This window comes from Amblyomma americanum, chromosome 1, assembly GCF_052857255.1.
Source record: "Amblyomma americanum isolate KBUSLIRL-KWMA chromosome 1, ASM5285725v1, whole genome shotgun sequence".
NCBI classification, from domain to species: Eukaryota; Metazoa; Arthropoda; class Arachnida; order Ixodida; family Ixodidae; genus Amblyomma; species Amblyomma americanum.
The window spans coordinates 117870433-117893388 of record NC_135497.1 but is presented as its reverse complement, the minus strand read 5'-3'; the positions used below and the strand labels follow the sequence as shown (position 1 = coordinate 117893388).

The window sequence follows — 22956 nt, the reverse complement described above, 5'->3', positions numbered from 1 at the left end:
CGACTTACTCTGAGTAGTTCTAAGCAACGTAGAAACTTTTGTGACAGCCTGAAGTGCAATGTTCATAACAAGGATGAAAGCAGACTGCAACAAACGATTCAGAGTTATCAGCTAGAGGAGTAATTAATCCTTAGCATCCAGCTAAACGCAACCATATGGCTGCAAAGATAAGCTATACAGATTTCTCAGGAACTTCGAAGCTGAATAAAAAGTCATTCTAGTTAGGGACTTGAACATGATGACCTCCGTTTGTACAGCGGGGCAGTCACTCTACCAACTAAGCTAACTGCGATGATCAGCAGATGGCATGAAGACACTAAACTGACCAACAACTCAAAATATGGACAGTGCAAGTCAGTCCAATGTTCAATATTGAGCTCACACTATTCCTATTTCATTGCCCTCCTTAGCTTCTGGTCTGCACTGATATCCACCGACTGCTATTTCAAATGCACATCCATACAACATTTTATGAGTGTCGTCAATCCCGATAAATTTTTCAAAGAGACTATGAGTGTCTTCAGGTAGTGCTGCAGTCATTCAGCCTTTTCCAAGTTTAAAACTATACTGCTGACCGTAACATGGCCTTAGAAAATTGGATTCAGTTGAAGGAAAATATGCATGTGGCCATTTCATCATAACAGAAGCATGTTAAGCAGAGAGGTTCTCACCACCCAGTTTCCGGTAGCACGGGCCTCACTTATGATGGTTAGCAACGACTGAATGTCATGAGAGAGGTTTGCGCTGTGCTGTCTAAGCTGATTGTTCTCCTTCTGTAGTGCATCCACCATGTGCTTCATGTCCTGCATATTCATGGAATACACAACACTTTTTAGGCATTGTTCTTCAGTGCTGCAGAAGTGCTGCAGAAAAAGAAATGACAACCTCCAGCCAAAAGAAATGACAACCTCCAGCCCAAGAATTTTAGGGGCCCTTTAAATTAGCCATCAATATACTTAAGGCTTGAACATTTCCTGGTTTTACCCATGCTCAAAGTTTATGTAACATGCAATTCAACACATACGTGAGCAGCCTCTTCTGCGCGGCATTTCCTTGAAACAAGACTCTGAACTTCTTCTCCCCATTCACTCAATGTGTAGACAGTGCTCTACAGAAGAGTTGCAAGAAGAGTTGCACTGTTAGTAAACATATTTTGTTTATGACCTGCAGAAGCAAAATACTGTATTTACTCGCATCTTTAACATACCTTTATACCCAAGAATCTGTCAAAGCTCTGGCAATGCATTCATTAAGTGGGGCAAAATATTCAGAAAAAATTTGAAGCAATAAAAATGGGACAATAAGTAGAAAGGTGGAATAAATACTCCAAATGGTATGACACAACTTTAAAATAATACAAAACACGCTCTTCAGCACATTTTCTGCACTCAAGAGCATGGGCAACAACTTATGTCTTAAATCTGAACATATAACTTGCATAGCAGCTCATAAAACTGTGTAAATAGAACACAATTAGGTCACTCTAGCACAACCCACAGCACGAAGTGCTAAGACCAACCGCAACAAGTACCTGTTGCTGCAATCTTTATTAGGACAGATTGAACACAGAAACCCTCAGTGGCCAGTCCTGGTTTCTGTTGATTTTCGAATCCCCTGCGGAACATTTTTATTGGCTGTTCGTCTTAGAGCGAGATATACTAATCTTGGCATTCTACAGATGGCTCTTTACATTACTGCATTGTTTTTTCAGCATTCAAAAGAGGGTGCTAGCTGGAATTTACTTTCACCAACATACTGTGCACCAAAGAATTGGGCGCCTTTATTACACAACGAAAAGGCAAATTTCACTTTTTGACAGCCAAAGTGGGGGATGCTTTCATTATAAAAGTGTGTTCATTACGCGAGTAAATACAGTAGCAATCAGCTATCTGCCAAAACATCATGCACAACAGGTTAACAGAACTCTTCTTGCTAAAGAAAACTTTATAACAAATATTTAGCAAAATAAAAGCTGCAGAGAGCTTAATTATTTTTATTAATAATAAACATGAACATTTTTATTACTGTAGACATCGTAATTAAACTAAGTGTGTATATTTGTTTCTTCTTCCTGTTTTCAAAATCATAATTAGTTTCAATATACCTCAATTAGTTCCCATATTATAGGAAAATAACTAAAGCCTAATTAGTTATAAATTCTTACGGAACCGCCGCAGTGGCTGAGTGGTTATGGCGCTCGGCTGCTGGCCCGAAAGACGCGGGTTCGATCCTGGCCGTGGCGGTCGAATTTCGATGGAGGGGAAATTCTAGAGGCCCGTGTACTGTGCGATGTCAGTGCACGTTAAAGAACCCCAGGTGGTCAAAATTTCCGGAGCCCTTCACTACGGCGTCTCTCAGTTCGAGTCGCTTTGGGACGTTAAACCCCCATAAACCAAACCATAAACCAAATTCTTACGGGTCGTTAAGACAATTTCTTTCTATAATTTTTTGGTTTAGACTGAAATGGGGCTGTAGCCAAAGGCCTGCCACATGGAGCTATGTTAATTATTTTGTTGCTGAAGTACATCATCATATAAAAATGTTAAATTTTGCCCAAGCACCATAATTATAAAGTATAGTTAAGTGACATTACGGTTCACAAAGTTTGAAATGTTTGACTCAGCCAAACAAAAACAGCATAGCTCCACAGTTTAGTTCCTTCTAAATTCAATGGTATAAGATTAATTGAAACTGCACCATAAACACATAATAAAAACTTCCGTAAGGCTAGTCATAATGGCAAAACACACGAAGCTGTGAAAATCGCATTTGAAGTGCGCGAGCCAGCCATTCGGAGGTTGTTGTAGAGGCTTCAAAAAACAGCGTAATGTGGGCGTTCCAAAAATATTTCATAGTAGTGAGTAAGGGGCCCAGTTTTCAAACAAAACCAATATGGCGGCCATCAGGGACGCGGTCGTGGGAAGCAACGGGCGCTAAGCCCTGCCGCATTTCGCTGCGAAATCGCCATTTCTGGGTTTCGTAGGCATGAAATATATAGATATTTTAGTGGCTAAAGGTCGAATTTAGACCTTGAAACTTTTAGGTAGGAACTTTAGAGTGCATTGATCCTGAATATGCCATTTTTGCAAAATCGAAATTTTTGCATTTTTTTTTATCATTTCAAGACCCACGTCTCCTCTTAATTTGTAACAATTCTATTCTAGTTCTTGCCAAAGTGACCCCACCAGTTCGCAACCTCCTCCTAGCCGCAACAAAATGCAAGAAATACAGAATGGATTTATGCAGGCCTCATCAACGTGTACCCATTAAGTGGAATTCACACGAGGTAGCCGGGTAGTGGGGAAGTTGGATGATGTCGCTGGCCAGCAGAACCTCCACACCCATGGCCAAAGAAAGAGAGAGGGGAATGACACAACCCCCACCACCGCAGCTGAATTCGATTAGCTTATCTACCTTGTCGCTTTGTTCGCCTTCGCTGACCAACTCCCCACAAAGACAGGAAGCGTTTGTGCCAGCCCAGCGAAAGCTCTGTGCATCCCCCAGAGATGTTAGCATAACCGAACTGAGGTGCCAAGGCATGACGGTTTGTGATATTGCTACACTACATGCTGGTGAGGGGTGGAATTCTCCCTTGTGTGAGTAATAAATACCCCATTAAGGAGATCGATCAACAAAAATTGGCCATGACACTTATGCTCTTTACATGCAAAGAGACAGGTTTCCTACTGTCTGATAAGAAAACACAAGCACCAATAAGCTTTCCCGTCATATTATAATAATTTTATTCATTAACTTACTAATACACGGCTGCACACGTATCCAGTGATAAAGAACACTATAGGCTACAATGCACTCTCCATTTGTATGTGTTCCATGTAGTCAATAGCAACCCTGAATAAGCAAGCAAATATGACGATCAGTACTACTGTAATGGATCATTACATTACCCTTGTTACGTCAGCACTTGAACGAAGCCGTCTCTGCATTTGGTCAGTCCGATTTTCCGCCTCCCTTTTAACTTCATCAAGACAGGTAACAAGAACTTCAATATGTTCGAGCAGCGTATTTACCAGTCTCCTCAAAGCTGCATTCGACTCCTAGAAAAGAACACACACAAAGTGCTTGGTGATGTGAGACATTACACGGTACGATGTTGGCTGCATATAGCACAAAAGCCACTAATAACAGTCAACTTAGCTAGAGTGAGCACACACAGTAAGCATGCCTGCAATTTAGTAATTTACATGCTGTAACACTGATAAGTTGACTGATGTATCACTATTATGACTCGATAAATGAGGCAAATAAACAGACAGAAATAAGCAGTGAAAAATCTCTGGCAATCCATTGCATTACTTCCTAGCAAGTGAACTTGTTTTCCTCCAAACATCTTGAAAGCAATATGAAAATGGCAAACACATTCAAATGCCTAAGTAATGCCATACTCCTAAGTAGACAACAGCTAACTAAATGCTTGCAGTCTTAGGTGTACAGTTCCCACGATACTTTCCTGCAGGTGATACTTTCCTGAAACACAGGCTTATTTAATAAGCACTATTGGGCTCTACCCAAGCTGGGACAAATTCAGAATACTCTGCAAAACATTTCCACTACAAGGACAATAGACAACCAAGATGCTCAGTTACCACACCTCTTCCCCGTGAGTGTGACAAGCAGCCAAATCAGAAGTGACAATTACTTTTGCAAATTTTGCAGTTCTCCCAGTCAAGGAATGGAAGTAAAATGTTATACCACTGGTCTTCGTTTAGGGAAACTGAAAATGGTCAATTTTTGTTTGCTTCCAGAAGAAGGCTACGGTTCAGTAGTTTAGTAACCAGCTTAACAGTGTGAATTACACTACATGGCTAAACATAGCAGTCAGTCATGGTCAAAAACATTTCTCCAATTACAGTTAGCAGCAAACAGAACTTCTCAGAAAATTTTTGGTAATGCAAACACCAACTAAAGCACTCACTGCCAAAATTGGGTAACTAAAAAGAAAATATTAAAGATATTTAGCACTTCCGAAGGGCATAGAGAGACAGAAAGCATATTAAGCCTTACTAACAGCTGGAAATTTCAGTTAGCATGCAGTGTTGTCAAGTCAGAGTCTACAACTGACATGACAAGTGCATAGCAATTTCACTGAAACAGAAAGCAAAAGTGACTGCCAATTACAGTCAACAGAGACTGTTCCTCCCTTCTTGCCTTAGAGCCCTGCATTTAGTTTGCAATATTTTTTTATTCTGAGCTCTAGCCTGACAACATATTGTTTCAAAACTATCAACACATGCAGCTTTTTGTTTTCAGTTGAAGCACTGTACTTAAATTCAATTAAAATTAATCTAAATAGCTGCCTTCTTGCCCATTGTTTCTCCTAGATTTTTGTTTACAGAAAAAAAATATCTCTCTCCAATTACATGCTTAAGAGGAGAGAGCCCACATAGCTACTCTGAATGTTAAAGTAGAAAAAAAAAGTAGGGGGGCCCATTTCCATAGACTGGAAGAAGAATTGGTATTGCATGCTCCAGGGCTTCAGCATGGCCAGCTAACAAAATAGCCAGTAATTAAAACAGTGCCGAGAACCATGATAATACATGTTGGGCTTGTAAAGTGATTACAAATGAAAACCTTTTATTTTTTAGCTCAGCTGTGGTGCAAAGACTCCGAAAGTCTTACTTTGGGCAGGGGTGAGGAGGAGGCAAGGCCCTGAGATCCACTTCTAATGCTAGCACTTGATAGCAATTGAAATCTGAACCCCTCCATCCTGCCCTCAATGATGCAGAATCCCCACTCTGGAGAGCAAAACAGAAGTGTTTCGATTTCTTTTGAGTGCAGGCATCAATAAATGTTTTGCTGGTTTTTCATAAAAGTAGATGACTGCTTACTTGTTACGTTGACATCATAAATGGTACAGCACAACAAAACCAGTACTAGAAAGTACGGACACAAACACATTGCTGACTAACAAGACAGTTTTATTACTGCGACAAGGCAGTATATATACAAACAGCATTGGAGTAACTTCTAGACAAATACAAGCAACAGAACAGATCAAAAATAAAACCGCAGTGATGCTACTGTACTCAAGGACAACTTTACGCGCCTCTACAGTAGCTGCTACAAGCATGAGACGACTTTCAGGCCGCCATGGCTGGCTCTTCAGTGCAAGAGAAAAGTATATATGTGCAAGGTGTTGCCTGAAGCTTGTACTTTCTACTGCAGAGCCACAGAAGGCTGTTCTCAAGTATGTAAGAGCTAACATGCTTTTCCAGTACTTGCGATCAAAATGGTTTGTTTCGTTCCCAAGATAAAAGCAACAAATAGCTGCCACAAAATTTTGCTTAACTTGCAGTAATTTTGACTCCGCAGAAAATAATGACAGGTGCAGAAACTAAAGATGTATTCTGAGTAGAATAAAATTCATTTCATATCAGTGATGCACCCGAGCAGTTACAGCTATGTTTGCATAGCTCATTATTCAGTACTTTACAGCGCCCCCAACATGTTCCCCATATGACAGACATCAAATAAGCTGTTTGCTTCATGTAAACAGTGCATTAAATCTGCTATTTTTTATCATATGCAGTGCATTCCTATCATTGAAATTGGTGCTTCTGCAAAAGCTTAATTTTTGGGGCATGTTAAAACCTCTGCATTCTCTGATGTTGGGTCCTACTCAGCATCAACATCACAGAATAGCAGTTTTCTAACGGCCAATCCTTTCTAAGTTATCTTCCTGTATGACAGCACCACCCCTAGGGGACTTTTCCAACGCACTTTTTGCAGTTTTAACTCTTTGCAACCAGAAAGAACAGTAAAGTCTGGCACTGCAGAAAATCTGGTGAAATTTTCAGTACACAGATTGCACGAGCATCAACTTCACCAGTTCAGTGACAGTGAAGACAATATTTGTGAAAAGAACAGCTAAATTCCTTGTCAGTAGATACAGAGTTCACACAGTTGTCTATTACAATAAAGCTGAAAAAAAAAAGTTTAGCAAAAGGACATGTAGCTACGATTTCAGCCTCAATGGAGGAAAGCAATTTCACCGCTTCCATACAAAGCTAAATTATCAGTGAAAGTCCAATAGTTGGTGAGGAAATGATGAATTAAGCATTTGTACACATGGTGGGTGTCTTTGAAATGTCTGAAATTCACAATTCCTGGGTAAAAGAGCGGTAAAGTTGGCAAAACTTAAGGCTGCAAAGGACTAGAACCAACCTACACGACTTCACAACTGCATGTGAAGCCACAGTAGTCTTGTTCTTCCCACTCTTGCAGCCCATGACAAAGTTTTCTTTGATTTCTTCACCATGACTATGTTAGTAAGCATGAAGAATGCCCAGCAACCTAAAGCTTGCTTGTTTATCTAAGAAAATTAACTGTTATACATGGGGAACAGAAAAATGATACATAGAATTGTTTTTGCAACACAGGTTTAGAATTTCTTGCTTCACTAAGCTTGAGAAAACAAGGCAGCAGTTGCAATATTGATGCAGTATATACGCTGCACAAATATTGCAGTTATAAAATACGTATATACACTGCATCAATATTGCAGTTAGAAACCGTTATTTCCAGTATGCACTCTTGGCCAGCATTGTGTGAACCTTTTTATCTTTTTGTACTGTACCATTCATGTCTCACTCCCACTTGGATATCTCCATTAATTGGTTTATGATCTGGTGCATCATATCAAAACATCTACACAGCATTTTTTATTTATTTATAAATGCTGCAATTCCACATTTTGATTTTAGCGGGGTGGGAGAAAAATAAAATATCAAAGACACAGTACAATGGCAAAGCACAAATAACCAGTGGCAGGTTGAATCAATACAAGTTACTAAACAAAAACAACCGTATCAAACAACAAATGATCTCAATGATGGTTGCAAAACTTCAATGTTGATAAAGTTATTCCAGTCAGGTGCCATTCATGAAAGAAATGAAAACTTAAAACAGTTGCTGCATGGTTGGAAATGAAGTTATTGTTAAAGCATGCCTTTGCCTAGTAGCATATCCGGCTAAGGAGTAAGAAAGAAAGGTTGGTTTTATAGTACCCTTTAATTAAATAAAATAAGAACTTAAAGGTGCACTAAAGAGGATTTTGAGGATCTTTTTATCGCGGGAACTGAACCTACACGCTCCGTGCATTCTTAGAAACTTGGAATTATCCTGTGCAGCAGATTTCTGTATTAAATCCCATTAAACGTCTCAGCTCCCGCGTTTTTTTAACTCACTGCGGAAAGTAGGAGGAGCCAATTAACAAGGTTGCCACGGCAAAAATCATACGCGGAGTACTTTTTAGCCAATCGCATGGAGGCTTGCCACTTTGTTGTTGGCGGAGTAATATGCAAAGCGATTTCGAAAATATGCGGTTTGCTGGTCAGGCTATGTTCAGCGAGAGCAGATGGTCGGGAACATCACCCCTGCAGCAGCAGACGAGGAGAAAACATAGTCCGCTTGCTATAGGGCTTGTTATCGCTGTGGTATGTTCTCTGAACCAAAAACATGTAGCAGTTTGATGAAACTATTACTTACGTCACAACCAAAAAAGTAATAAAAATGGCCTTGGGTGTCTTCACAGATTACAGAATTTTCACTGGCCATCACAGAGTGATGAGGTAGAGTCTCACGAAAGCAAATGGTACACGCGTTGTTTTGTTTCTATGGGCTTAATTTTCAGCTTTGTCGCCAACGACTGAAACAACTTGTTCACGGGAACTCAAAGAACAAGATAAAAGCAACACCGGGGCCACAGCACCGTCTTCATGGCACAACGCTCAACCAACATGTACTTCCAGGTTGTGCTGATTGCTGTCCTGGGTAGCCTGTCGCCTGCTGACCTTTCTTTGTTCGCCTTGGCGCCTCCCGACGAACCAGATGCCTTGCTGGATCAGCTATCGCCGAACAGCAGCCTCCCATCAAACTCGCAGCAACCACTCCCGCCAAGACTGGACAAACCGCTCGCTTTCGGCTGGCAACTGGGAACAGCATCGGCTCGCCCTTTCCTGCCCCCATATAAGCGCGCGCTCCTCGACGACCCTTCGGGCCACGGCACCGTCTTCATGGTACTTCCAGGTTAGTTACAATGGAGCCCAGTGTTATCGTGATGACGATGTTTGTCTTGTAGCGGTGTCGTGGCCCCTGCATTCTTTTAAGCACTTCTGTGCTGTACTGGCGTACCTTCAGCGTCTCTTGCTACTTGGCGGCAATATTGAAGCTAATCCCGGACCTATGACCAAGGCTCAGGAAGACAAGTTTGACTATCTGGCTGAGGTAGTTTCATGTCTAGACGCTGGACATACTGATATCCTCGAAGCTGTTAACAAAGTTCTAAGTATTCATATTACGCTTAGAACTGACTTGTAAGTCCTAAGCAAGCTTGTCCAGGAGCTTGAGTCAAAGGTTGGATCGTTGTCAAATGTCCCAGCCGCCGTGAATGTTGATCAAGGAATTTTTAAAATGAAGGGCAAAATTGATGACCTTGAAAACCGCTCTCGAAGGTCTAATGTACTCTTCTTTGGTACCGAGGATGCTGACGAGTCTGAAAACTGGGTGACCTCGGAACGTCTCGTTAGCGACTTTTGTACTGAGAAGCTTGGTGTCACTGCTTCTTCCATCGCCAGAGCCCATAGGCTGGGTCGCTTTTCGTCTGACAAATGCCGTCCTATAATTGCCAAATTTTTTAATGACAAGGATGTAGAGGCAGTGATGAGTATGGTCTTCAAGCTAACAAACAAAAGTTACAGCATTTCGTGGGACTATTCAGAGGCCGTCCGTGTCAAACGTCGCAAGCTTCTGCAGTTTGGCAAGACGATTAAAAAAGAAGGCGACCGTGTGCATCTGGTTTTCAACATGCTTTTTATCAACGATGATAAGTATGAGTGGGACACTACTGCTAATCAGGCTGTATGCGTCACACGGCGTAGTGAGCAATGACATCGCTCACGCAGTCATTCGCATGGCAGTTGTCTGCATCCTTCGTCATGCCAACGTCCATCTGCACATGTTAATGTTTGCTTTCTGTTCACCAACATCCAAAGTGTCTTGCCGAAGAGCGTCGTGCTTTCATCACTCATTGATTCATGCTCAGCATCACTGGTAGCTCTCAACGAAACGTGGCTTAATGATACCATTCATGATAATTGTATTTTAGTACAGGGGTCATTCTTTAATTTTTTTAGGTGGGATAGGAACTCTCGTAGAGGAGGCGGCGTCCTTCTCGCTATCAGAAAAGAATTTATGGTTGTACCAGTCACTGTTAATTCATTTCTCGAGTGTGTTTTAGTCTCAGTGCAGTGCGGGGCAACTAGCATAATAATTGGCGTTTTTTATCGTCCCCCTGACCTAGTAGCTGGCTTCCCGGTAGAATTCTCTCGAATTTTGGGTCAGGTGTGTATGCGTTTTCCTAACAGTAAGTTGATCATCTTCGGCGATTTTAACTTCCCTAGCATTAACTGGCTCTCATTAGCGGTCCCTCCCAGTGACACTGAAGCCAATGCCTTTGTCCACTCCTGTCTTGAATTTTCATTAACGCAGCTCGTTCATCTGCCTACGCAATCCACTACTTGTACTGCTAACATTTTGGACCTTGTGTTAACAACCAATCCCAATATTTGCTCAGACTTAAATCATCTGGACGGACTTTTTGATCACGCCATTATAACCGGCAGTCTTTCTTGCCCTTTTAATGAAAAGAGGATAATAACCAAACAAATCCGATGCTACAACAAAGGCGACTATGTAACTATTAGTAACAAACTGCAGCTTTTTTCTCTGGAGTTCCTGGATGATTATTTATCTCGTTCTGCCGAAGATAATTGGACACTTTTCAAAGATACCGCCACTAATCTTATCAATACATTTATTCCAGTAGTTACCATCAATGAGAATAAATCTGCACCTTGGTTTACTAATCAGCTTCGTCGACTGAATAATAAAAAGAAGCGCCTTTACAGACAAGCTGTTAAGGATTTTTTAAGCGCGTGGACAAAATACAAGGAAGCCGACAAGCTGTACCAAACATCCCTCAAGTTAACCAGATGCCACTTTTTCAACAAGGACTTATCATCTATGCTAGCAAATAACCCTCGCAGATTTCCGAAAGTGATCAACCCTAATAACAATCCTGATATAATTCTTACTGATGACGATGGGATCCCATTTCCTGAAACCCAGTGCGCCCAGCTATTTAACGATGCTTTCTGCTCCGTATTCACTAACGAGGACGTTTCGTCAGTGCCCAGCTTAAATACTCTTCCTAACATATCAATGTCCGAAATATTAGTCAGCCAAACTGGTATATTATGCCTACTAAATAACCTTAAGATTTCTACCAGTTTTGACCAACATGGCTTCAATAATAAGATACTTAAATGCACATCGCACTCCATTAGTTCAATAATAACCACCCTGTTCTCTCAATCATTATCATCTGGTCTCATACCTCATGACTGGCGTATTGCTAAAGTGATACCCATTTTCAAATCAGGTAATCGTTCATCTCCGCTAAATTATCGTCCTATCTCACTAACAAATACTTTCTGCAAACTTCTTGAACACGTCATTCATAGTCAAATTTTTCAGTACCTGGAAAACAACAATCTTATTTTCAAATACCAGCATGGTTTTCGCAAGGGCTTCTCTTGTGACACTCAACTTGCCGGATTCGTTTATGATTTGCACTCGTCCATCGACGCTGGCGGTCAAATTGATGCCATTTTTCTCGATTTTTCAAAAACATTTGATCATGTTCCTAATTATAGGCTTATACTCACTAACCCAGTTGAAAACTCATCCCGCTGTTATTGCTTGGATTGCGGACTTTCTCAATGCTAGACTTCAGTTAACCTCCATTAACAACTACAACTCCTCGTATTCTAAAGTCACTTCTGGGGTACCACAGGGGAGCGTTCTTGGCACCCTCCTCTTTCTAATATATATTAATTATTTACCTAACGCTGTGTCTTCTCGACTTAGGCTCTTTGCCGATGACTGCGTAATATACAGTAATTATGTTTCTATCGCTGACCAACAATGTTTGCAAACTGACCTGGATGCAGTAACCGCATGGCGCACATCTTGGCTTATGCCACTTAATACCTCTAAAACTAAGCTTTTGTCTTTCACTCGCAGTTCTCGCATTCCAACAGCTTATTTCCTAAATAACGAATCTGTCGAACTTACAACTACTTACAAGTACCTCGGAGTTCACCTGCAATCAGACTTAACATGGCTTAACCCCATTAATCTAACTTTAGCATCCGCCAACCGCTCCCTCGGCCTACTAAAGCATAACCTCAGACTGGCTCCCCCGAACCTGAAAAAACATGTCTTCATCACACTCATTCGTCCGAAGATTGAATATGCGTCAGCGATCTGGAATCCTGATCAAGCCTATCTCATAGCTAACATTGAGTCCTTGCAGAACCGTGCTGCGCATTTTATTTTTTCAGACTACTCACACACTATCACCGTCACTGCCTTAAAGAATCACGCTGAATTAGAAGACTTATTTTACCGCCGTAAACTATCACGACTACCACTTTTCCACAAACTATCATCATCCTTCGCTTCACCACTATTTTTTCCAATCACCATCAGCCTTCTTTCCGCGGCTCGACCATCCGCACAAAGTTAAACGCATCTCGTGTCATTCATACCACGCACCATCATTGAGTGGAAGAGTTTACCAGCGCACATAGCCATTGAAACTAACGCCTCCACATTTCTTGCTCTCATCCGCAGCGATGTTGGCATTTGAAATGTTTGTAGTGTTCGAAAGTTTTGAATGTTTTTTTTTTTTTTCCATTTGCTGTACTTTTGTGATTACTTCTGTTCTTTTCACGCCTAATATGTACACTGTAGTACTTTATGCCTAATCTTTTCTTTAAACCTATAACTTGTACTATATTGTTTTTTATTGCCTGCTTTTTATTTATTTGCTGGTGCTTAATCATTTTTTCTACGTTATACCTAGCCTGTTTATTGTTCCTTTGCGCGTTAATGCTGTTCTTTGACATGTTTTTACACTGCCCCCCCCCCCCCCCCCCCCCCCCCCCCCCCATGTAATACCCTCGAAGGAGGGCCTTTAGGGGTATGCTGAATAAATAAATAAATAAATTTTTCCACAACGCTCTTTAGTGCAAATTTAAGTCGGCCGAGACAATTTCTTTTGACTTACTGATGGCAAGTGAACTCTTGTTAATAAGCCAGTAACTGAGGCTCACTTAAAACTTATTAATACAGCTTACACCATTCTCTGTACTTTTTCTACCTTATTAATGTTAGTTTTGGTATAGGGGTGCCAGGTAATGGAAGCATAATCTAGAGTAGGAAGAACAATTGAATTGTAGGCAAGAAGGCCAACTGAAGGAGTAGAAGGTTTTACAGTGCGCCTCAGAAATAACAGCTTGAAGTTTGCAGCAGCAGTTACACAGTATGTGTTTAGTCCCGAGGAGTTCACTGCTAACCCACAGTTCAAGGTATCTATAAGTGTTCACTTCAAAGAGGTTCATACCATTAACAATGTAAACAAATTTCTTCTCCGATTGTCACAAACGATTTTTTCAAAGTTAACTGACATCTGCGAAGATTCACACCAAGCAGTAATATCTTGAACAGCCTTATTTAACATAAATTGATCAGTTATGCTAATCTCAGAATAGATCCCACAATCATCAGCATAAAGTGATTTTAACAGGAACGTCATGAACAATGCAAAAGAAGAGGACCAAATACTGGAAAATGCCAGAATCTACAGTTAAAATGTCAGAACAGTGTCTATTAAATATTATGCAGTTTCCTATCTTTAAGATACACTGAAATCCATTTTACTAATTTCACATTTTTATGTATTTTGTCTAACATGTAAATTAACTTTCTGAGCGCAACCGTATTGAATGCTTTTGGAAAATTCAAGAATATTGCATCCATCTTTCTTCCTTTGTTTACTGAAGTGGAAAAGTCATACACCGGTTCAATAAGTTGAGTGCATGTTGAACATTTACTGAAATAAGGTTAGTATTTTGTGAAAAAATTATTTTCTTCAAGAAATTCAGATATGTGACTACAAATTATATGTTCTAGGAGTTTGCAAGTTATCAAAGTTGATGATATTGGATGGTAGTTTTGAACATAATCTTTCTTTCCACTTTCATGAAGTTTCACCTTAGTGATTCCTCAGTCATTCGAAATCTGGCCCTCACTCAGTGATCTTTAGAATAAAACATACTGAGACTTAGCAACCCACTCTGCATATCTTTTCAGAAAACCATTAGGAATGCTGCCTGTCTGCATAATTTCTTCACAAGTTTCAAAAGCATGTTCAAAATACCTTGTTCATTAACCCTTTCCAGTCATCTGTTGGGCATCGCCCAAAAGCGGAAAAATGCGCATCAGGTCATTTGTTGGACATGGCCGAACACAGCGTTTTGCCTCCTATTTCTGTAGGAAAAATTACACGCCATCCAGTTAAAATTATGTAGCCTGCAAATTGGGTATTCGGCTTTCCTGCCGAGGATAGCAGCACCATACTGATGCAAAAATATTTTTTGTTCACGTGGTTTTGAGGGCCTGAATTGGCACTGAAAAATGCAGCATGACTTCCATTCCAGCGGGTGTGTTGTAGGAAAGTTGTCTAATGACTTTGTAGAAATCGAAGATGACGTTAGTGACGAAGACAACTATGTGCCTCCTTCGATAAGGATTGCATGACGTCTGCAGTGACACAACACTAAAAGGAGGCAGAAGGGAGCTGGTATTTTTTTTTTTTTTGCAAGACATGCGAGAGGATACCTGGCCTCCACCCAAACGAGTGCTTCGAGAGGTACCACACACTAAAGAAGTTCTGCTGAAGCCACAGCGAAGCTAAAAAAAATGCTTTACATAAGTGTTTACAACCAAATCATAACATGGCACTCCTTATCTTTGCGAGGGGCTAGAATGCCTAAAAGAATGCTGACCACAGTGCAGCAGTCCACTCGGGAAAATGCACCTGACTGGAAAGGGTTAATAACATCGGGAATAGGAGGTAGAGGTACAGTGAAACATGGAAAACTGTCACTGTCTAGTGTGAAAACAGATTTAAAGTGTTCATTTCAACCATACAAGATTTTCTTCTTTGAACACCATCATATTCGAAAACAAGTTCTCATAGTCGGGAAAATGCGCAGTGATCATAATGATTCCAGTTCAATGCCCTGCGATAGTGGATGTTTATCCCAGACTCTTCTGCCATATCATCAGTGAAAACTAGCTGAAAAGCATCAGCCACTAACGCAACAGAAAACAGGCACGAACAGTACCTCCAGATTTCGTGCACTGCTGGCGCCTTCCGAGTCCTTCCGCACTTCGGTGTCAATAACGTTCTTGAACATGTTCATGACATCTAGCAGCGATGGCGAGTCGCCAAATGCTGGTTGGATATCACCACCTTCAGTGAGACCTGCAGCTGCAACACAACTTTCTTGTTCCTGTAGCCTCTCCGCATGGTTTCTTTCAAGCTGAAACAAACAGTGCGCGTCTATAACTTTGCTGCACACAGCTCACAGAAGTCAGAAGTGCAATGATAGACACACATGCCCACGGCGTCATCGCTTGTACACACATCATGTATGCCAATTCTATTCCCCACTTTTGAATTAGCCGCCGCACGTTAAAAAGCCCCAGGTGATTGAAATTATCCGGATCACTCAGAGTCGCTTTGGGACGTTAAACCCCACAAACCAAACCAACCCAACTACTTTAGAATCTCCCTGCACAGCCTCCTGCGTGTACAATGCACACACTACGAAAAAACGCATATATGCACATTTTCGATGCCGAGCCACGTTACAAAGATGATCTCACGCATACCATGGTAGCATTCTGGCAGATGAGCCCAGTGATTAACGCTTGCGCTCACCGTTACGTGACGGACTCGAAGAGGTTCGGGCGATTTGGAACTTTCGTCCTCGCCGGACCTACTAGAACTACCGAGGCCATTAGAACGCATCTCGCTCATTAATAAACGAAAGCGTTCGTCCAGTCATTCACAGGGGGCTGTTCACCGCACGTTGTTGAGGCTTGAATCCTGTGGTCTCTTTGATGCAGTTCTACGCGCGGTGACTCTTGCGGGTGCCAGTCGCGTTCGAAACTTCGTTGTCATTCACCCAGCACACCGGCTCCTGTTTTCTGCGCTGGTTCGCCGAGCTCCCTCCACATGGCTAAGGTGGCTAGAGTGGGCAGGTGTGAAAACCGGCCGGGGAAGCATGGCCCCGCAGCGCGCAGATGCCGTGTGGCGGCGCTGACGGCAGAGGCGCGGTAAGGCGTGCAGCCGATATGAGCGCTGCGCGTAGGCTAAAATTTTTACCACTGAGGCGAAAATGAGCCTGTTTCGCCGTGCGTTTTCTGCAAGTGCCAAAGAATGAATCCTTACCATAAAATAATGTTTCGTCAACTCGCATCATTATTCCCGTGAAATATGCTGCTTCACAAGCCCAGTTTGCATTGCATAGCTGGACTGAAGCGCGTTTTAATTGTGCTCATTTCGAGACGTTGCCCAGGATGTGAGCGACGCCGTAGTGGAAGGTTACGGAATGATTTAAACCACCTGGGTTTCTTTAACGTGCACTGACTCTGTGCGTTGCGCCGCCGTCGAAACGCGGCCACTACGGCGAGAATAGCACGTTGTAATGCGTGCCATAGGACCTCGCAACTGCAGTCGCATTGACTGAAGGCGCCCCAGCGCGCACAAGCCAGTTTTTGTCGCCGCTTGCGAACCTGTAGCATGTATGCCATCTAGACTCTCATGTAAGCAATCTCCGACGATTCTAGAGAGTGAAGCAAAACATCTGGCCGTGGAATCGTTTATTTACAACTGAAGGCCCCATTTCAACAAGCAGCAAACCAGAATTGGCTCCCTTCTGGGACCAGCTGACCCCAGCTCAAAACCAGAAGGCTTCCTTCTGGGACCAGTAGATCCAAGCAAAACACGATTGGGTGCCCTACAGGGACCATTTCAACCAGCAGCAAACCAGGTCTACGGGTTCCTTCTGGGACCAGATGAAACCATCAGAAAGCAGAATCTAAAAATTTTCACCAGGGGGGGGGGGGGGGGGGGGGGGGACTTTTGCAGAATTTCATCCACAACACACAAGGTTTCAGTGGTTTCCGTTTCTTCTCACTATCCTCATACCCTTAAGCAAAAAGTGAATCCTTGTGAGGCAATAAAACGTACACCTGATGCTGTCAGTGCAACAGAATGCTCAGAACAATTTTTGGCACATCACCAGTTGACTGTATACAGAATCTCTGCCGCAGCTTCAGCTGAACGCAAGTTTACTTTCCAGGACGTTTGCAAGATTGTAAAATGATACTGATCGTTGCAAAAGGCCTCCAAGGTCCAACTGATTATAGTTGCTTCAGCTAAAAGTTCTTTCGGTATGTTGCCTTTTTATTACAGAGACACGCATGCTGTACTGCTGGGACTCCGGAAGTTTTTTCGGGTGGTGGGGCAGGTCTTCGAGTTTTTTCAGTTGTTTGTCTGTTTATTCCTTTCTTTATTTAAATGTTTAATTTATTTTATTTGCTTTTTGTTAATATTTTCCTATCTCGCTGTTCAAAAGTGTATTTGTAATGCGTTTAAAACCTGAATTAAAACCGCCCCCCCCCCTCCCACCCCCACCCCAGTTCCGGAGTCCCTGGATCTTCTGCAGGCTTCACTATGAGTGGTCAAAACACCCTTCTTAGCCACATAGCCTGCAATGTAATATATCAGCCGCGCATCGCGGTGTCGTTCAGCATAGCTGTGATGGCCTACAGCCACTTCGACTTTTTCCGCAGCCACTTTTGCTGTTGAAGGCATCTCGCCCTCGCATAAAAAACGCTGCTATAGACACTCCAATACAGGCGACGAAACGAACTGAACTGACTAAAACTGCAACGGCGTGTACAAGGCCGACGCGGCTGAGCGGCTGAGCTTACCGCGCCGCTAGCTGCAGCGCCGCATTCCCCCTGGCGGCATTGGTGCGCAGAGAGGTCACGCGCGGCCGACGGAAAGCGGCGCGATCTTCACACCTTTTCATTCTAGCCACCCTAACACGGCACTGACTGCTGTAACCCATGACGTCGCCTCCGGTTTGAAGAAAAGACGTCACGTCCGGCAATTTTTTTGCCGTGGACCCAAAGGCCCGGAAGGAAATACTCATCTGTGTTCTGCTCAAAAGCTCTGTACACCGGCCCAGGTCTACGAAAAAGAGCATGCGCTGAGCGTGTTTGTATATCTTTTGTCAACCCAGCCCGACGTAACTCATGGTCATGTAAAACACGCATAATTACCAGCCTTTTGCGTGCTCCCGAAAGAGGGCGGGAAACTTGACAACAGTCCAATTGAACCACGACCGGCTTTATTTCTTATAAAGCCGGTCGTGAGTTGAACAGTTTGTGCGATGAGTTTTATACGCGGTCCGATTTTCTGTGGCCCCGCAGCTTTGAAAGTCTGTTGAGTGTTGACTTAATTGCACCTTACAATTGTGTGCTGTTACAATTCGCTTTCTAAAATAGGTGCAAAAATTGCGGTGAGATAAGCGATTACGCTTTGATGTCTGCAGAGCGAAACATGTTCTTCTTTTAAATTCATATTTATTTCAGAAAACAGCACTTGAAAAACTGGCAGGCAGTTTTCTGGTATGCATGGGCCTTCCCGATCCTTGCTTCGAGTCCGGCGTTCACTTGCTGGCGCAGAGGCTGAAAAAATAGGACGTTAAAATGCTGAGGCAGCAAAGGCTTTAAGGCGCCACAAGGTGAGCTCTCCACCTTCTGTGAGAATTTTAAAATGAGTGCTGTGCCACCTGCATCGAACATCGGTTTTACGTGGGGAAGATGTTTGGACCCAGGTGGCCAACTAGCATGGAGCGCATGAGGCAACTGTAAAAGCAAGCTTGCTTTTAAGGCCTCTAATCTTAAGACCTTTTCACAGCTGATGCTGTAAAGAGGCCTTAAAGAGATGAACATTGTGGACAATGTGCATATGTCCTTTGACTGTTTGGAAGCTTGTGAGGTGCATAAAACTCAGAAGGCACTGTTGCAGTGTTTGACAGGTCATTGGGGTGATATTAGAAGAAGACATAGTACAGCACAATGGGACAGAGAAAAGGAGCACACAGGATAAGCGCTGGTCCTTTGTGCTCCTTTTCTTTGTCCCGTTGTTCTGCGCTATGTCTTCTAATATGCTATACCAACAAGCCCGGCCAAACTACCACCTTGTTAAGATTGTGGTCATGATATAGGTTTCTTTGATTTGGCTGCACTCTCTGCACTAGTTCTGTGAAGTTCCGCGGTGGTGCCTGCAGCGTCAGTTCAGACAGTTCAAATGCAGCTTGGCACTGGCCGCTTCCAAAACGAATGGTCGAGTGCAGGCCCGATTGTCTGATAGCCTTGCTGTCGTCACGAAATTGCAGCCAACTGCATGCCGCCAACACCAAGACCACCAACCACCAAAATCCTGAAACACTTGGAAGAATTTTCAAGCAGCAAATCGCAAAGAAGTCTTACCATGAACCTGCTCTAGGAAATCATCGTTTCACAGAAAAAAAAATCATTGCATGTCTGCACACAGGCGACTTAAGAATTAGCGTTGAAATGCTCCCCATGCGACTCGACTTGACCGCTTAGGTCTTCATTATGACGCCTCAAACAGTCACTCACCTCCTCCATGTGTAGGTCGAAGAGGCAGAGAAGGTATGGCACGTGTTATTTAATGAAATGATGATAGTTATTTGCTGAAAGCTTTTGGTTTATGGGGGTTTAACATCCCAAAGCGACTCAGGCTATGAGGGACGCCGTAGTGAAGGGCTCCGGAAATTTTTATCACCTGGTGTTCTTTAAGGGAGCATAGACACCTAACTTTTGGGTGCGTGGTTTCTTCTGAGTGGTTATGGGGCTCGGCTGTTGACCCGAAGGACATGGGTTCGATCCCGGCCGCGGGGTCGAATTTTGATGGAGGCGAAATTCTAGAGGCCCGTGTACTGTGTGATGTCGGTGCACGTTAAAGAACACCAGGTGGTCGAAATTTCCGGAGCCCTTCACAACAGTGTCCTCATAGCCTGAGTCACTTTGGTATTTTGCAAATTCTCAAGGTGGGGTCGAAGACCCATTTCTCAAGCATTTCACCCTAAATAAGCCAAGCACCAGACCAGGGGAAAGCTTGTACCCATTGTATCACCGGTGGTTACCCGGCGGCACTGGGGATCGAACCCCGCACCTCCCGCGGGACTTACTTTGGGACGTTAAACCCCCATAAACCAAACCAATCTTTTTTGTAATGAGGTGTAAGGCATTATTATACATGGATAACCACGTGGTATGCTCCTACAGCTGCTAATTAATTTATAACTGAATTTCTTTCTCGTGCCGTTTCAGTTTCAACAACTGAACGATGACTGTGACCTCAAAGAGAGGTTGTAGGTCATGTGAGGCATGAAAAACTGCAATATAATTGGTGCTTTTACATTTGCTGTCATTCCTCCTCTTAAAGAAGGCTGGCTTCAGCACTGCAGTAAATTAAAATAATAAGGAGCAATTATATCGCCGTTTTTCTATGTCTCTAATGACCTAAAACCTCTCTTTGACGTCACAGCTCTCATTCGGCTGTTGAAACCAAAACAGCATGACAGAAAAATTCGATTATAAATTATTTAGCGGTCGTAGGCGAATACCACATGGTGATTCATGCATTGTAGTGTCTTCCGCATCATTATAAAGAAGAAAATGTGCCACCAGAATTAGGTCTCTATGCTCCCTTAACGTGCACTGACATCACACAGTACACGGGCCCCTAGAATTTTGCCTCCATCAAAATTCTAGAGACCCATGTACTGTGATGTCAGTGCATGGTAAAGAACCCCAGGTGGTCGAAATTTCCAGAGCCCTTCACTGTGGCGTCCCTCTTAGCCTGAGTCACTTTGGGACATTAAACCCCCGTAAACTATAAACCTTTCAACAAAGAACTGTCATCATTTCATTAAATAACTAGTGCCATACCTTCTCCACTTCAACCTACACATGGGCGCCGCCATATTGCTGCACCGCAGCTGCACTTACATTTTGGCGAGTGCAAACCAGCCTAGAACTTGTGCTGCACTTCTTGAACTAGTGCAGAAGGTGCAGCCAAATGGAAGAGACCTTGATTATGTGGCTATTTCCTTTGCATTGGGTGGGTGACAGCCTTTTTTTCCCAGTCATTACATAGAAAGAAGAAACAAAAAGGAAACATGGAAACATTCACTAATAAGACAACAGCTTTCACCTGCAGACCCCAAATGAACAAAGCCTGCCTGTTTAGTGAACAAAGCAACTAGGCTGTCACGGATCTAGCAAATTACAATTTTGAAAGTGGGCCTCCTGCTCTGAAATTGGGAATGTTTGTGCCCCTATAGGCAAGCAGTGGCGAGAGGCGAGAAGCCACAGACGAATGTACGTAGGACAGGTAGCTGAACGAGGATGTAGTTCCCATAATTGAAGAATACATGGAAAGACAAGGACGAGACATGTTTATGTTCTTCCTTCTATGTTTGTCGTTTTGTATTCGCAAGTTAGGAGCAGATGTTTGTTGTAGTTTCACTTTTTGAGGAAAATGGGGAGGGGGTTCTTCTTCATCTTGAGACATGCAGCCCAAAAGACAGAGCACAGGAGTGACTTACACAACATTAGTGTTTGCGTTTTGTTCCTGCTGTTCTGTGTGCTTGCACCCTTTGTCCTTAGATGAGGCATTGACATGATCTCACGTGGTGCTATGCTGGTAAAGGATGTGTGCTGCATGCATATGGGTGTGTGGCATTCAGATTCAAGCACTAATTCACAGCTTCTAGTGCAGTAGGAATTATGGGAGCAAAAAACCTCAAGGATGCAGATGAACAGTTTAGCTCTCCAGTTTGCCTTTTCTGAAAAATTCTGTGGCAGGAGGTTTTAATACATGTCAGCCCACCCCTCATATAATACTCCCTTGTGGGCCTTTGAGGTACAGATAAATAAAGAAAAAGTAGTGCCCTTTCAAACAGTACAATTTACAGCTTTGGTGCAAGATTTTCGGTGGCACTTTCAGGGAGTGTTTGCCCAGAGCTTGTAGTGATTGCTTAATGGCACTTGGTCCCAAGAACCAGACAGTTAGCCAATTGCTCGTGTGCCTCTTGATGAGAAAATCTGAGAGGTCAAACTGACAGTTTACCATAGCTGTGAACAGTAATGAGCTGGATGTATTGCCGAAGAGAACCGAGGTTATCTACTTGATAGTGCTAAGAATTTTGGGTTGGTTAGAGCATAGAAGGCTTAACATCATCTTCCATATCTTAATAGATGTGGCATTGTTGGCATGTGTAATTAAAAATTTGTTTTGATGTGTGTGGCTGGTGGGCTGTCAGCTCGGGCATGACAAAGTTGTAAGCTCAACCAGAAGTACCTGTGCTGTTTGAGCCCAGGGCAATAGCTTTAGTGAGGCCACTGCACTATGTCCTTGTTGTACATTTGGCTTTCGTGGTGCTCCAGCTTCCTTGTTCCCCAACCTCTGTTAGGAATGTCACCATGGGGCCGAGCGAAAGTGGTGTGGTGTAATTAGAGCAGTGGCATGGCCATAAGGTCCATCCGAACAGCACTGCGTAAGGCTTGTTTGCTGGATTGGCCCCGCAGTCAGAACTGAGGTGAGTTATTTGTGGGCCACTGTGGAAAAAGACAGTAGAGCAGCGGAAAACATGCCGCGAATGGTGGAGAGCTATAGTTTGGAGGCAACCTTTGATGCCTGCGTTGCCATTGTGGTCAAATTTATCTGTGAGACCATCAAGGGCAGCACCTGTTCTGAATGCATCGCATAGCACTAGATCAGAACTTCAATTTTATAGTTGGCTCATGGGCCTTATTTCAGGAGGTGTATGAATCGGTTCAGATTTTACGCTGAGACGCATCAAATTCAGCAACCTTAGTACTCACAGGTACAGTGAAACCTCGTTAAGGCGT

At 42.9% G+C, this 22956-nt stretch overlaps 1 protein-coding gene across 1 annotated transcript in view; it reads right to left on the bottom strand.

Moving 5' to 3' along the window:
* The window catches only part of LOC144113322 (uncharacterized), a 56905-nt gene extending 40710 nt beyond the window's left edge, over positions 1 to 16195 (bottom strand). Inside the window, exons 1-5 of the mRNA XM_077646324.1 lie at positions 15875 to 16195; positions 15276 to 15473; positions 3909 to 4058; positions 1025 to 1108; positions 672 to 803 (exon numbers count right to left, since the gene is read on the bottom strand). Coding sequence (XP_077502450.1) covers positions 672 to 803; positions 1025 to 1108; positions 3909 to 4058; positions 15276 to 15473; positions 15875 to 15973 — 663 coding nt within the window. The 5' untranslated portion in view covers positions 15974 to 16195. The remainder of the gene's footprint in view (positions 1 to 671; positions 804 to 1024; positions 1109 to 3908; positions 4059 to 15275; positions 15474 to 15874) is intronic.
* Between the last annotated feature and the right edge of the window lie 6761 nt (positions 16196 to 22956).